This window comes from Ilyonectria robusta (genome assembly GCF_021365365.1).
Source record: "Ilyonectria robusta strain PMI_751 chromosome Unknown BGZ61scaffold_18, whole genome shotgun sequence".
Taxonomy (NCBI): Eukaryota; Fungi; Ascomycota; class Sordariomycetes; order Hypocreales; family Nectriaceae; genus Ilyonectria; species Ilyonectria robusta.
This window is the reverse complement of record NW_025764452.1, coordinates 431,125-446,047: the sequence shown is the minus strand read 5'-3', so window position 1 is coordinate 446,047 and position 14,923 is coordinate 431,125. Positions and strand designations below refer to the sequence as shown.

The following is a 14,923-nucleotide window of genomic DNA, read 5'->3' as shown; positions in this document are numbered from 1 at the left end:
CTGGCAATTGATGGATATGTTCATAATGCGATGATATGTCTGGTACGAGCTATTTTGGGAGCGATAGGAACGTTGGCCGAATTTTCAACGATGTGGGGAGTGCAGAAGCTAGGCCAAGTGGCCAGATCTAGTGGAGGCCACGGATAAAGGCACCTTGTTATTGATGTTTGCTAATTCGGATCGAAATCTTTCTCTTGTGCTGGCTTATGGTGAGGACAAAGGGCATAATCTTGTGAGTATTTAGGAGTAATCAGGAGAGAAGATGAAATATTGGCTGGCTAACATTAAAAGTATCTATAGCAATACGCAGATGAAGGACTCGTTGAACGTCAGTAATTAGAATGCAAGGCGGAATATCAGTTGCACCTCTATAAAGTACGTCCATCTAGTTCATGCTTAAGAGTTTTATGCTTATTTTGCGTTGCACATCTCACAGATGTACGAGGCAGATCATTGCTCGTGGTCCTTCGTATAAAACTTTGCAAAATTTGGTGTTGATGACGTGCTTGGAAGAACATGCGACTTTTTGACACCAAGTTACCCTTTTGGTGGACATTTTCTTCCCAACAAGGAAGCTGCAGAGATCATCGTCGTTCAAAATCTCCACCTTGGGTATCACTTGGTCCCTGCGTGGTTGCGTGCTTGCAATTTGTCTGCGACATATAAATCGGGCACAATGTGATGCCCAAACCCATCAGCGCTGGGGTTCTTACAATCTTTGGTATAAATTTCTCCTCGCGAAATACTGCGTTCAAGCTTGCCATGGCGGATTCCAAAGAAAGAGTCGGAGGCAATACGGCTCCGGAAGCGACAATCGAAAAGCATTCGTCCTTGTCGATTTCCGACGCAGTCAACCAACCGCCCGCAACCAAAACCAACGAACACAAGATTGACGGCGATGCGGCTCTCCAGCTTCTCAGCGAAACTGGGGGACTCACCACACCTCCAGACCCTGAGCGTAGCCGGAGGCTCATTCGCCGTATCGACTTTCACATTATGCCACTGATTTGCATTGTCTATTTCCTCCAGTACATCGACAAAACAGCCATCTCATATGCCAGTGTCACTGGAATCATCCAGTCTACCGGTTTAAAAGGAAATGAGTTCAATTGGGTCGCTTCCATTTTCTTCTTCGGTCAGCTGGCCTTTGAGTTTCCGACAATTCGCCTCATCCAGCTGTTCCCGCTTGCGAAATATGTCTCAATCAACGTTACCCTCTGGGGCGCCACGCTGGCAGCGATGGCGGCATGCACCAACTACTCTGGTCTTCTAGCTTGCCGCTTCTTCCTCGGAGTGCTCGAAGCAGCTATTGTACCTGCTTGGGTACTCTTTACGTCACAGTGGTATACCAAGGAAGAACAGGCGTTCCGTGTTGGAATCTGGTTTTCTGTCTGCGGCGCAGCTCAGATGTTTGGAGGATACTTTGCCTATGGAGTAGCCACCCATGTTGGAAAGGATCCAAATGCTGCGTTGGAAGGTTGGCAGATCGTCTTCCTATTTTTGGGTCTCTTGACATCGCTGGTTGGTATTACGTTCTGGTTCGTAATGCCCGACTCCCCAGCAGTGGCAGGTTTCCTTAGCAAAGAGGAGAAAAGCCTTCATTTGGAGAGAATCCGGGGCAATGAGCAAGGTATTGGCACGCAGGCTTTCAAGTGGAAGCATGTCAATGAGGCATTGACCGATCCCATGACCTGGCTGTATGCTTTCTGGATCTTCGCAGCCAACATACCGAATTCTATCGCAACAAGCTTCGGAAACATATTAGTGACGGGAATGGGCTACTCCAGGGAGGAGTCACTGTTATTGGTAACACCTCTCGGAGCTTGGGAGATTGTGGCACTGCTCGGCCTTACATACGCCGCGATGAAGACCCGACAAAGACTCTACTTCTGCGTGCTTGGCCACATCCCAGCCATCATCGGCGCTATACTCATGGCAACTACAGAAAAGGTGCCTGCTCTGATTGGGTACTACACCAGTGGTGGCATCCCGATCGGTTGGACCACGATCCTCGGCCTGCAGAGCTCGAACGTGGCGGGATCTACCAAGAAGATCACGGTGGCCTGCATTGGTACCATTGCCTACACCGTTGGAAACATCATTTCACCACATACCTTCCAGGCTCGCGACGCACCAAGATACCTGCCGGCTAAGGTGTCGATTTGCATCATCTATTTTCTCATCACGGTGGACTTGCTGGTGATGAGGTGGGTCTTCGATCGCAGAAACAAGAAGAGGGACCAAGAGAGGGTGGCACTAGGAGATGCGTACCAGGTGGAGGACAACCACGAGTTCTTCGATTTGACTGATTTGGAGAATAGGGAGTTTCGTTATGAGCTGTAGCTGTTCATAGTAAAGGGGTTAAAAGCCCCCGGGACAGCTATGCCAGAGTAGAAAGGACAAAGTGATGTGCTAGATGCATTCTCCTCTTTCGTTAATCTTAGAAAATCCCACCGTCAATTATACTCGAAAATAAGCTCTCCACAAGGTCTTGGTATCATTTTTGGAGCTTTATGTATCGCGAACGGCTCAAACTTGCATGTTCGTTGACTTTCTTCTACGCCTGCCTTTCCTTACAGGTTCTAATCTAACTTCAGTCTGCTCCCTCAAGGTCAGCAAGTTGCTGGCACAAGGTCAAAAACATACAGTTTTCCTTACAGGTTCAACAATGACAGCGGTCAGATTCCCACCAGGCGTCTTCTCGGTTTGTTTCAGTACTAGCTATCTTCGCGAAACATATCTCCAAGACGTTGGTCCATTGAATCTCGGCAGATACGGAAGGTCGGGGATCAGGCTGTGACTTTTCGGTGATCTCGCGGCGCTTGAGCCTTTGGACAGGCTGTCTATTAATAGATCCCGTGAAAAGCCATCACGCGACCCACTGCTGCGCTGCAACATTAGGTACACGAGACGAGGCTGCCTAGCTACTTAGGATTCTTATTTCAACATCTTATCTGGAGCGGGGTTAACACAGGGTTCCATTCGCTCGGGAGGGATCATGGCGTACGCGAGTTGGCTCACGCATGTCAGCCCCAAGCCACTCGGCTGTGCTTCGAGGATGGTCAGCCGAACCAACTTCTGCGAATGCTCGGCGTCTATTGGATACCTGGTACGACTTTGGCCCGACTGTTGCAGTACTTAACGCAGCGCATTCCCATTTAGCGAGTCATCGATTGCTTACATTCTTTTTGCCTCTTCCACCTTTGAGACAAGTTGCTTCATTGTCAAGCCGAAAGTCACATTCTCCACACCTGGATGGTGAGTACTGTTGCGCTTTCTTACAACATGATGAAATGGAACATTGGCTCACTAATAAACGCATTTTCAGATTAATCGCTTCTCATTATACCAATCCAAACATGTCTGGCGCGGAGGCTGGCCTCGTTATCGGCTTGATATCTGGAATAATCAGCATTGTCGAAGCTACCTGGACCATCTACAGCGACATCAAAGATACGAAATGTCTCCCACGAACATTTCACCAAACTGCCGAAACTCTCCCACTTGTGGAGGACACGCTCCGGATCGCGCAAGGATACATCGACAAACACGAGTCGACAGAAGAATCTTGCAAAGCGATGAAGCCTATTCTGGAAGGCTGCAAGACAAAAATTGAGAAGTTGCAAAACATCTTTGGAGAAATTGCTCCGCAGCCTGATGATTCGAGATTTGACTCTTATCGCAAGGTTGTGCGCGCTTTGGGCAACGGGAGCCGGGTCGAGACTCTGATGGATGGAGTATTGAAGGACGTCACAGCCTTGGTACAGAACCACGGGATCAAGACTGTAACGGATGAATCACTGAAGAAATTGGCGAAGGCCATGGAAGATCTTTCGGCATTGCCCCCCTCACTGGAGCCAGAGGATTCATCGTCGCATATCAGCCATTACGGATCGGGGGATATACACCATGCGGGGGGCGACATTATCCATGGCAATCATAACGAGTATCATGGGAGTGGATCGGCGCATTTTGGAAACGTCATACACAATGGTGCGTTCAAATAACAATTCTTGAGCATATAATTCCACTACCTTTGCAAATCAATCCCCATGAAACCATTGCTTAAACATGCCATATTCATCCGCCATTCCTCTGCATCCACATCTTAAGGCCTCTGAGACCTCCGCTTAATGTAGTTTTCATAGACTGATGTGTGATAGGTATTTCCGGGGACGAGAGAAAGACAAAGCTACTGGGCCGCCTTTTTACCTCCCCTTACGAAGATCGCAAAAACAGAAACCCGCCACGTGTTCAGGGAACATGCGAGTGGTTCACCAGCCACCCACACTTCAGACGCTGGCAAGAGAAGGAAGACTCGGCCTTCCTCTGGGTATCTGCAGACCCTGGCTGTGGAAAGTCTGTTCTCGCCAGGTATCTGGTGGATGAAGCGCTCCAGTCGACGACGGCCCCAAAGACGATATGCTATTTTTTCTTCAAGGGTGATTTTGAAGACCAGAGAAGCCCGGAAAGCGCCCTATGCTGTATCATCCGCCAAATATTCATACAAAGACCAGAACTTCTCACAGAGGCCATCGTCAAAGTGTTCGAAGAGGGAGGAGAGACCATATTCAACTCGTTCTCCAGCCTCTGGGACACTCTCATCCGTACCACGAGCGAGCATTCTCCAGGAGAAATCGTCTGCATCCTAGATGCGCTAGATGAGTGCGAATACATAGGACGCCGTGTCTTGATGAAGGCACTCAACACACTCTATATCACCGGTGCCAGGAAATTCGGCTTGAGGTTTCTCGTCACCAGCCGACCCTACGCTAATATCGAAAAGGAATTCCAGACTCTCAAGAAAGAATGTCCTACGATACACCTGAGTGGAGAACATGAGACCGTGGTGGATCAGATTTCCACGGAGATTGATCTTTTTATCAAACAGAGAGTGAAGGAGCTTGGTGCAGAGATCCAATTGCAAGCTGAAGAAGTCAAAATGGTGGAGGAAGAGCTTACTGCCAACGCGAATAGAACGTACCTTTGGGTTTACCTTATTTTCGACGCTATCAACGAAAGTCTCCATTTCACGAGGAATGGACTAGCCACGACTATTCATAATCTTCCCAAATCTGTCAACGAAGCTTATCATAATATTCTATCGAAAAGCCGCAATGTTGACACAACTCGCAAAATTCTTCACATCATTGCTGCGGCAGAAAGACCACTCTCTCTTCAAGAAATGGCCGTGGCGTTAGCTCTGCAGGAGAGTCATCGCTCACATTCTGATCTTGACCTCGAACTTGAGGCAGAAGATCGATTTAAAAAGAGGATTAGAGACGTCTGCGGTCTTTTCGTGTCGATAGTAGACTCAAAAGTCTACCTACTCCACCAAACAGCGAGAGAATTTCTCATCCAGACAACACCACCAGATGCTTTCGGCGATGTCAGCCTAGCACTCCAGTGGCAAAATTCATTTTCTCCGATGGAATCTAACCGTATTCTATCAGAAGTATGTATCAGGTACCTTTCGCTCACCGAATTTGAGAACGCATCTGCAGCGAGAGAAGGTCATGTCTTTTTCCATTATGCTGCCCAGAATTGGACAGGCCACTTCCGCGCAGCAAAATCGAAAAATCGCGAAGAGATTGTACTATCAGCCCTGATGCTATGTGCTGCTTCGGAGAGACGCTTAGGCTGGCTCCAAGCCCATGAATCCCCTCTTGGAAATTCCGACGACATGACACGAGCACCCTCCGCACTGATCATTGCCTCGTATTTTGGGTTGGATGTACTGGTTGCTCGATTAGTCGAGATGAAAGGGGTATCTATGAAGTCACGAGATCTCGAACGGCAACGATCTGCTCTGTCATGGGCGAGCAGAGGAGGGCATACCTCGGTCGTGAGTTTACTTCTGAAAAAAAGGCCTAGGTTTCAGACTACGTTACTGAAATGGATCCATTTGCCTATTGCTATCAACTCAAAAGACGCCGAGGGCCACACACCACTGTGGCACGCGGTACTCGGAGGCCACAAGGCTGTTGTGGAACTGTTGCTCGAAAACAAGGCTCATATATTTGACGATGAGACCGGAGGGACTCCACTATCAAATGCAGCTGGCAACAGAGATCTGGATATTATGCGCCTCCTCCTCGACAGAGGGGCTGGTAGCAACGGACGGGATAGATGGCCGTTGTTATATGCAGCTCAGAACGGACATCTGGATGTTGTATGCCTCCTCCTGGACAAAGGGGCTGATATCAATGGAGTGGATGAATCGCCGCTGTTATATGCAGCTCAGAATGGGCATCTGGATATTGTACGCCTCCTCCTCGATAGGGGGGCTGGTAACGACGGACGGGATAGACGGCCGATGTCACAGGCAGCTAGGAACGGGCACGATGATATCGTGCGCCTTCTCCGGGAAAGGGGTGTGGATTGAGTCACAACGTATGGCATTGGGAAATGGCAAGGGGCCCTGCTTAAGCAGCTAGAAATGGGTGTGGGTTATAGCTTATCATTAAGTTACTATTAGATTTGATCACTGATGCTAAGGTTAAGAGTAGATTGTGTGTGTTTGTTGCATTTAGCAGATGGGAAGGATGACATATGTGAGAATCTCTTGCTATTCTTCCTATCTAGATGAAGATGACCTCGGACGGCTGAGAGGCCGGAGTCTTTGCCTTTAGCTAGCTATTGACCTGATCAAATGAAAAGCTAGGCCTAGGACTAGACTGATGACAAGACAGGTGGCGATGGTCTGTGATCAAGGAACAAAGGCTTCACTTGCGTCATAACCGCAGAAATCCGATATCCCGATATCCTGGGAAATGTCACAGCGTAGAAAGTATTTGTTATTTCGCGAGAGGCAAGAGAAATGGATGTAGCAGAAAATTTGGGCTCCTATGACACATAGTCATCTTAATTTGACTGTGGACCGAAGTGTGGCTTCGATAGGTTGGCAAGCGACGACCTGGAAGCGGGTAGTTTAAATATTTTGATCTCATTTGTAATTCTGATTCTAAGTGACTTTGTACAATCAATACTTCATGTGCTGAAGCTGAGCAATTTACCAGCGTAGGCTTATGTAGTCATTTTTACGCGAAATATCTGGGTTGGTAGGTATCTAACTCCGGTACACGTATCACGAGAAGACTGGACGAGGGGCTACTGCGTGAGACGGAATTTGACCTCATTCTTCAACCTCACTAATCCATTCGGCGGTGCAGAGTACGGCAGGTTAAATTTGCAATAACAACAGGCCTTTAAAAAGGTGTATTAAATTCGCGAGCAGTAAGCTAGCGGCTCAGCATGGTTCGGTAAGCCAATTTGATGTATCTAGTATAAAAAGTCCTCTGCGTACTCCTCATACTCGTCCATGAAATCCTTCATATCAAACTGGTGGTCCATGCCCTTATCCTTGAGTATGATCTGACCTGACTCCATATATCCCTGTCTGAATTCTCGGAACAGCTCGGGGGTTCTACTGTAGTGTGGAATGAATTTCTGGTTATCGCCCGTCACCATGGCTCCTTTGAAAGCTTGATAGACTACATGTCGTGGTTGAGCGAGATCGACAGAAACACACTGCCCAAAGTCCAGAAGATAGAGGCCGGTTTCTCTATGCTGGATGTCCGATGATTCACTGTCCGAAATGACTGATGATCCAAGAACAAATTCAGCGTCGTCACTATCGGCGCCAGCTCCCCAGTGCATGATTGCGTATGCCTTCCCCATGCATCTTGCCATATCTTTCACTCCTAGTCCCAACTTTTCCATGTCCTTTAGATACAGAGGGAAATTTCTCAAAGAGAACGTGGCGCCATTGTACTGTCCTTCGGATTGACCAAGATATGGCCGGGCGAGACAGTCCTTGTTGGCGGGATCGCTCAAAATTTCGTCGAGGACTGCTGGATCAATTGAGTCTTGGCCGTCGGGACGCGGGTAAAATTGGCGAATCAGAGATTTTCGTATGACTTTTGGTAGTGGCAGAATCCTCTCCATCTCAACGACATTGGTTCTCAGGCGGTAAGTGGTGGGGAACCTTTGAAGATAATCCTTCCAGAACTGATCCTGTACCGTAAGGATAATGCTGAAAGGACAAGGGACCGAAATGTGGCTCCCAATCTGGCCGTCGTATTGATTGAACGCCCTATGAACATTCACATGGATTTTATACTCGTGTTGGAGATTCGATGCGCCAGATTCATTGCCGGGGGCCTCCTTCTTCAAAGCTACAGACAGCCCAAACTGCTCGAAGATTGCGCCTTGAAGTCCCTCGCCAATCTGACGCATTTCTTCTTCGAATTCGGGGCGAAACGCGGCGCGATGAGCCCGACGGCGGGCGAAGGATGATGCGGTCAAAACGACGGATCCGACGGCCAGCGACTGTCGGAGGATGTTTTGATCCGTCAGCTGCTCGAGCTCGGCCGCTTTTAGGTGCGTCATCGTCAAGGGTGATGAAGGCAATGGAGGATGAGTGTGTGTGAGAAGGGCAGCAGAGGAATTTGACAAAGTCAATGGCATCTAACAGGTCGATCTGCGACCGCAAGGTTGAACAATATTAGCCTCATAAGAGCTTCCCCTAACCTAAAACGACACTCAGGAGAATAAGAACTAAATGGCAAGGGTCTTAGATTATATAGGTACTTATACCTTCGGAAGCTGACAACCTTTTTCGCCATCTTTTGTAAAATAGGATTTTTTATTGATTGTGACTGCCTAAGGACCAGAGTTCGCTCCTATCATGGTTCGCGCAGGCAGCAGCGGTGGAACCAAATGTCATGATGATTTCTGGTCTCGATCAATAAAAAAAAGTCTACCTACGCTCCAAAGTATTCTAGTAGTAAAGCTGGTCTTTGATAACCATGACGGGTGTGTTTCGGCACGAGAGCATCCTGGACGACAACAATATATGCACGCATTTAGCAATGCACCCAACACGAGAAGACACAGTAGCTCATGCAGTAAAGTTTGTGCACCTACCTTTGCCTTAAGCTTTCAGTTCAACCTTTCTGCCCCGACCGTGCTAACCATGGACAATAACCTTGCTGCTTGTGGACGCTGTCGAGATTACAGAGTCAAATGTTGAACAAAACAATGCATCAATGAGGAGAAGCCGATACAGAGAACAGCGGCGCTGATCGTGAACCAGGGATACAATTGGTGGAGACGTAATTGGCCTGCTTGGATCTAGATGCTTCGGCGGATGTCACTCAATTTCGCTTGTTCAATCTAGCCAGATGCAAGGTTCGCTGACGATATTTACAGTCCGAAGCGCCTTTTAAAGAGATAGTCATCAATTGATCTAACTCGCATGCTGTAAAGGGGTAGAAAGGGAGCTAAGTGTTGTTGAGCGGGATGGTTTCGCGTATTGCTTCCCTACCTAGGTATCCAAGGTACGGGGGCGCGACTGGGACATGTTTTAACCGGCTGTTTTCTTACCGTCTAGATTACCTCGCTAGCAGCTGGCTCGTCGGGATCCAATGACGCCGAATCCAATTCGTTGCTTTATATCGTCATTAAATTGCAGAGTTCACCACGAGTCTCAGTTCGCCATCTACTGCAGAGTAGGAAAAACCGTACTGAGACTGAGAAGGAATATTGAAGTAGCAGTAATTCTTTTTTTGACGTTGAATCTCCAGGGACCAGTCTCTCGAAGCTGTTCTCGGAAGTACTGGAGTTTGCTGAGTTCTGAAGGTTGCCTGAAAGTATTAATTTTGAATAATGAAGATAAAAAACAGAAACATACCTGGTATGTGGCGTTTCGCCAAGACGAGCTGAGTTGTAAGGTACAAGAGACATAATTTATTTGATAGAGATGCCAGGATTTCTTGGTGTAGTGATGGTTTCTTGGTTTGGTGATGGTTTCTTCTGAAGAAGGAAAGGTCAGAGAGACAGGTGGGGTAGAGATGAAGCAAGGCTGGGTTATCCATGCTTGCAGTTATGGATAAAGCGGTGAAAGACTCTCTCGGAAAACACCGCTGGGATCCCTCGCCCTATATTTTAGGCATATTTTAGGCCTATATTTTAGGCCTATATTTTAGGCCGATATTTTAGGCCGATATTTTAGGGACAAGGCGGGACGCTGCTTGAGCATGGACCTGACACTCGGCTCCGGCATCCACAGCCTTAACAAGGATAGCGGACGACTCGGATGTCCTCGTTCATTTCCCTGTCAAAATAAAACCCCGAGAGCCTGATAACGTCACGTGAACCCATTGCATAAATTATCTTAGGAAATTCGTCTATCGCAGCCAGCGCCACCTGCAGAGCTCCCCTTGGACAAATGGCTGCATCATTCGTATAGCACCATGAATAACTACTCTCGCGCTGTTGCTACCACGTTTGTCCATGCCAGACCCATATCAGCCTTCTAGTTAGGATCCCATATACCCAATCGACATCCTTCTGGCAGTCCCGCCACCGCCGAGGCCCTAGCTAACTGGCGCAAGGGGAAAATCGCGCATTTGCTCAATTGATGAGAGAGGCTGCCCACTTATTAGGGAGAGGTAGGATCTGCTTACTTTTTTCGCCAATCGGATAGATCATCTCTGACTAAAGAAACTAGGGACGCGCTGATCCGGAGATGCGAACGCAGTGCCATATATCTGTGGTGGCTCCCATTCCCAGCAACGTTCCTCCCCGCTTCGCACTGGAGATCCTGCAGACGTACATTCCGTGCCTGAGCCAGATCCCCGGCGTCGTGCGTTACGATGAAATCTTCACGGAGCCTACCATGATCGCCAGCGACCCCTTCTTCGGGCCATGGGACGAGACTGTATGCGCGTATCATATCGAGGCTGCCATCTATCTGCTTCCGGGGCTCACCAAAACCTACAACTGGCCCGCCATCTTCCAACGAGCCCCGTCCGGTATGCGGACCCGCGGCACTGCTCCCACTGGCATCGTTACGCGGGCGGCGTGGACCGTTCGTCGATCCCGAGATAGTATGCCTCTGAGCGACTTCGGGAAGCTGTATGGCACCGTGGCGAACAAAGCTGAGGAGTGGGAGATACATGTTGACCATACTCTCGAGGCCAGCTCGCTCATCATGCCGTTTGCACAACGATACTCACATCGTGCTATTTCCGTACTATGTCAGAGGGTTGCGGAGGAAATAGCCCGGTGTTATTTGCAAATATTAATGTAGCATATACAACAGCCCTTCTGCAGGCCAACATGCAATCCCAACTTAGAGATGACATTTTATATAGATATGGTTCTGTTTGATAGAGACTTCATAACGCAGCAAATTATCTTTGCTCCGAGAGTAAATTTCCGCCGTCTATAATCGCGGCGCTTGCATTAAAGACAACGTCGCTAACCTACTCGATAATTCCGGGTTGTTCTTGAAATCGTAGCCTGCAGCGGATGATTACAAGGCCCACCTCCAGGTAATGCGGGGGACAAGAATCTGGGGTTGTTGAAGGATCCAAACGATGCCGCACGTAGGTGAGTGGATCCAGGCTCAATCAATATCGACGAGACTTGGCCTATGATATGACTCTCGCGGCCGTTGTCGGAAGATAAGTTGGGAATCGTCACACCACAACTACCTTAGTGAAGTCTAGGCGGTAGAATGTTTAGCAGGCCAAGACTGTGGTTGGTGAGTAGTCACAATACCTCAAGCTCAACTCCATTACCCCGCGGTCGACCCCACGGAGAGAGTGGATGCGGCAAAACGTTTTGGCACGACTGACTAGCGGAGGATGATTTTTTATTCACTATATCAAGTCACCAGTGCCCATTATACTGCGCATGTGTGCTGCTGTCCAATCTAATTCCAGGTTCTTCTTCTCCTTCTTCCTCTTCTTCTTCTAAATCGAGTCAAATTATTGTCAAGATTTCGACTCCTGGTTGAGACAATTCACACTGCATCTCCCATCTCCCCATCTCCTCCAACATGTCAACCCCGCCCAGAGTCAAAATTGCCGTAATCGGCGTTGGCCTCATCGGGCCTCGTCATGCCAGAACCGTCGTGGCCAACAACGACGCCGACCTCGTTGCCATCGTTGATTTAATGCCCGGAGGAAAGGCACTCGCCGAGGAACTCAACACGGCCTACTACAAATCCGTCGCCGAATTGCTCGCATCGCCGCACAAGCCCGCCGCAGCCATCATCTGCACACCAAACCACACCCACGTGCCCATCTCAAAAGAACTGGTGGCCGGCGGAGTCCATGTGTTGATCGAGAAGCCGTTCAGCACCGACGTTGCGAGCGGAAAAGAGCTCCTGGAGCATTTGAGAGAGACCAAGGTCAAGGCCATAGTGGGGCACCACCGTCGCTTCAACCCGTACATGGTGAAGGCAAAAGAAATCGTCTCGTCCGGATCTCTGGGCAATGTCGTTGCCATCAACGGCATCTGGGCGACTTACAAGCCCTTGGACTACTTTGACGGCGTTGGGGAGTGGCGGAGGACCAAGACTGGCGGAGTCATATTGATCAACATGATCCACGAAGTCGACCTACTGCATTACCTCTTTGGCCCCATTGTCAGGATACACGCCGAAAAGACCGTATCGCAACGTGGGTTTGAGGCCGAAGAAGGCGCCGTGCTCACCATCCGGTTCAAGTCCGGCGCCGTGGGAAGCTTCATCATCTCCGACAACCTCCCCTCCCCGTACAACTTCGAGGCCGGAACCGGCGAGAACCCCCTGATTCCAAAGTCAGGCCAGGACTTCTACCGCATCTTTGGCACCGAGGGGTCATTGAGTGTGCCGGATATGACCACCTGGTCGTATACCGGCAAGACAAAGTCGTGGAACACGGAGCTCGTGAAGGAGAACATCCCGGTGCCCGAGGGAATCCCTTTCGAACTGCAACTAAATCACTTTGTCAAGGTTATCCGAGACCAGGAGTCCCCGAGTTGCACGGCAGAGGCAGGACTTGCAGCTCTGGCAGTGTGCCAAGCGATCAAGGAGGCGTTGGAGGGAAACACGACTGTAGAGGTAGAACCATTTGACTTCTAGATCGATACCATCACTATAATAATGAATGTTCTCCAGTTGTCTCTCCTAGTATTGGTATGGCCACTAGGGTTTAAGTGGCGCGACTTGCTAATTGTATCATCAATGGGACGGTTGGCGATGCTCCTGTCTCGGATGATGGACGGTGCGCTGATCCCTCGTCCCTCCGAAGCTGGGAGAAGGTTCAACGTGATTGTGCCAGCACAATTGCATTCAATAACGTTAAACATTAAAAATCTATGCTTCTATCTTGGGTAAATGGATCCTGTTGTCGACGGAACGCCTTCCTCGTCCGATTTCGCTTCCACAATCTCCGCTTCGCTGCCGTTGCTATGGCGAGCATCCCAATGGTTATCGCGGTTTGACAGGGTACGCATCGCTACGGAGCCCATTGCTCCAGTCTCCAGTCTCCTGGACGATTCGCCCGATCCCGATGGCCCCTGGTAGCCTCGAGATTTCTCCTCCTTGATCCTGAGGTACGGCCGGAGAGATGGCAAGCACGTAATGATAAGACCGAGGTTCATTTCGATTGTGGCCCACAGCACTAAGCACTCGGTCAGCCCCATCTCCAACTTGTCGCTTCAACGCCGGCATACATACTAACTGTACTGTAAGGCACTGAGTTTCTCACTTGTGACTTGGCGGTATACACCAAGCGCATAATGCTGAACAAAATGGTGATGAGCCCGAGCAGAAACGTGGCATAAAGTCCAATCTTGAGCTTTGTCCGAATCTTCAACCCAGGGACAACAAGCCAAGGCAGAAAAAAGACTGTTTCGGTGTCAAAGCAGTTTATCTCGTGCGGTTTAGTGTCATCTTACCTAGCATATCCCCGACAAAATTGAGAGCCCAGGTGATGTTGAATATCTCTTTCCCCAGTGAGCCAGGACAGGCTCTCTCGAGATTTAGATCCCTACGTCTGTTAAATCAAGCCCAATGCCGAATATAAATTCTCATACTGACCATAATCTATCCATCGGATAGCAGAGGCGATACGTAACAACAAAAGTTGCTAGTAGCGCAAGGAAGTTGTAGCAAATGGTCATCCATAAGAATATCCTTCTCTTCCGCATGAAGACTGGAAATATTTCCAGGTACATGGAGAGTAGAGCTGCCCTGCATAGATACACGGCCCCGAAGAACGGGATGAGGCTGAACCAGTATGCCTAGACAAGAGTTCGTTAGCTAGGATCTCTCATTATTTTTGCGCTGCATGTAGATTTAGTCCCCCAAGCCGTTCAGTTACCTTTGTGATTGCTTGTAGCTTATAGGAACCGCCATGAAACCCCACCGGCGTTGTTCCGACTCCTTTGTCGAGCCCACCGAGATTCATCATAACAACATGGCTGCTAACTTCGGCAACCGCGAAAACCCACGCAGTAGCCATCAGGGCATCGCTAACGAGGAGCCGTCGCCGTTGGATCTTTAGGCGCAGGTAAATTCGTGCGAATATGACGCCTGTCGCGATGGCTACGAGAACCCATCCCACAACCTGCCAGGAGTCGGGCTCCGGTTAGCAACGATACCAAACTGCCACCGCTGCGGACGCACCATGACGGGGGCCGGCCCGCAACCAACTACTCCCATGGTCGCCTAACTCTCTATTGTCGGTCGGATCATTGGTATTCCAGACTGTCGGAGACTCGTGCCGTAATCGATTGTTGCATCTGGCCTTGGATCCTGAAGACGAAAGGACTAAACACGACCAGAAGGACTCCATGACTCGGAATCCGAGGTGTGGATACGGCGTACTTATATAGGCTTGCACGAAAAGACTCACTAAACCCGATTCAATTGTACATTGACTAGATTGAGTTTGCGGAGGTGGGCGTCCGAAAATCGAGGCTTCCCGGAAATGCGGCCGAGGAAACTTTGACCAAGGTCTGACAGGCTTGGTCTGGAATGGTCCATGTTGAAGCCACCGCCGCCACGTAGAGCTTGTGTTTAATTCTCACTGGACAAGGTGAGACAACGCCGCGGGTCAAGGAATAATGGCTTGCCACGAAGATC

General features: G+C 49.2%; 6 protein-coding genes across 6 annotated transcripts; 4 read left to right on the top strand and 2 right to left on the bottom strand.

The window, feature by feature from the left end:
* Positions 1-228: 228 nt before the first annotated feature.
* BGZ61DRAFT_69719 (major facilitator superfamily domain-containing protein) lies at positions 229-2,428 on the top strand. The gene is made up of 3 exons (XM_046256999.1): positions 229-232; positions 292-375; positions 437-2,428. The coding sequence occupies exon 3, from the start codon at positions 682-684 to the stop codon at positions 2,341-2,343; it is 1,662 nt and encodes a 553-aa protein (XP_046100730.1). The 5' UTR covers positions 229-232; positions 292-375; positions 437-681; the 3' UTR covers positions 2,344-2,428.
* A 931-nt stretch (positions 2,429-3,359) lies between these two features.
* BGZ61DRAFT_481336 (uncharacterized protein) lies at positions 3,360-6,385 on the top strand (the record flags this gene model as incomplete). Its single annotated transcript, XM_046249280.1, has 2 exons — positions 3,360-3,993; positions 4,164-6,385. The coding sequence occupies 2 exons, from the start codon at positions 3,360-3,362 to the stop codon at positions 6,383-6,385; spliced, it is 2,856 nt and encodes a 951-aa protein (XP_046100729.1).
* Positions 6,386-7,281: 896 nt separating this feature from the next.
* BGZ61DRAFT_535690 (uncharacterized protein) lies at positions 7,282-8,391 on the bottom strand (the record flags this gene model as incomplete). The annotated part of the gene is made up of 1 exon (XM_046254297.1): positions 7,282-8,391. The coding sequence occupies one exon, from the start codon at positions 8,389-8,391 to the stop codon at positions 7,282-7,284; it is 1,110 nt and encodes a 369-aa protein (XP_046100728.1).
* A 1,820-nt stretch (positions 8,392-10,211) lies between these two features.
* BGZ61DRAFT_69710 (uncharacterized protein) lies at positions 10,212-11,226 on the top strand. The gene is made up of 2 exons (XM_046256998.1): positions 10,212-10,454; positions 10,514-11,226. The coding sequence occupies exon 2, from the start codon at positions 10,532-10,534 to the stop codon at positions 11,093-11,095; it is 564 nt and encodes a 187-aa protein (XP_046100727.1). The 5' UTR covers positions 10,212-10,454; positions 10,514-10,531; the 3' UTR covers positions 11,096-11,226.
* A 499-nt stretch (positions 11,227-11,725) lies between these two features.
* BGZ61DRAFT_590844 (uncharacterized protein) lies at positions 11,726-12,916 on the top strand (the record flags this gene model as incomplete). The annotated part of the gene is made up of 1 exon (XM_046256650.1): positions 11,726-12,916. The coding sequence occupies exon 1, from the start codon at positions 11,849-11,851 to the stop codon at positions 12,914-12,916; it is 1,068 nt and encodes a 355-aa protein (XP_046100726.1). The 5' UTR covers positions 11,726-11,848.
* Positions 12,917-13,155: 239 nt separating this feature from the next.
* BGZ61DRAFT_551776 (uncharacterized protein) lies at positions 13,156-14,614 on the bottom strand (the record flags this gene model as incomplete). The annotated part of the gene is made up of 6 exons (XM_046255510.1): positions 14,465-14,614; positions 14,160-14,405; positions 13,877-14,079; positions 13,735-13,826; positions 13,514-13,684; positions 13,156-13,457 (listed from the first exon to the last, which is right to left on the bottom strand). Exons 1-6 carry the CDS (start codon positions 14,498-14,500, stop codon positions 13,159-13,161), a joined length of 1,047 nt encoding a protein of 348 aa, XP_046100725.1. The 5' UTR covers positions 14,501-14,614.
* Positions 14,615-14,923: the final 309 nt, after the last annotated feature.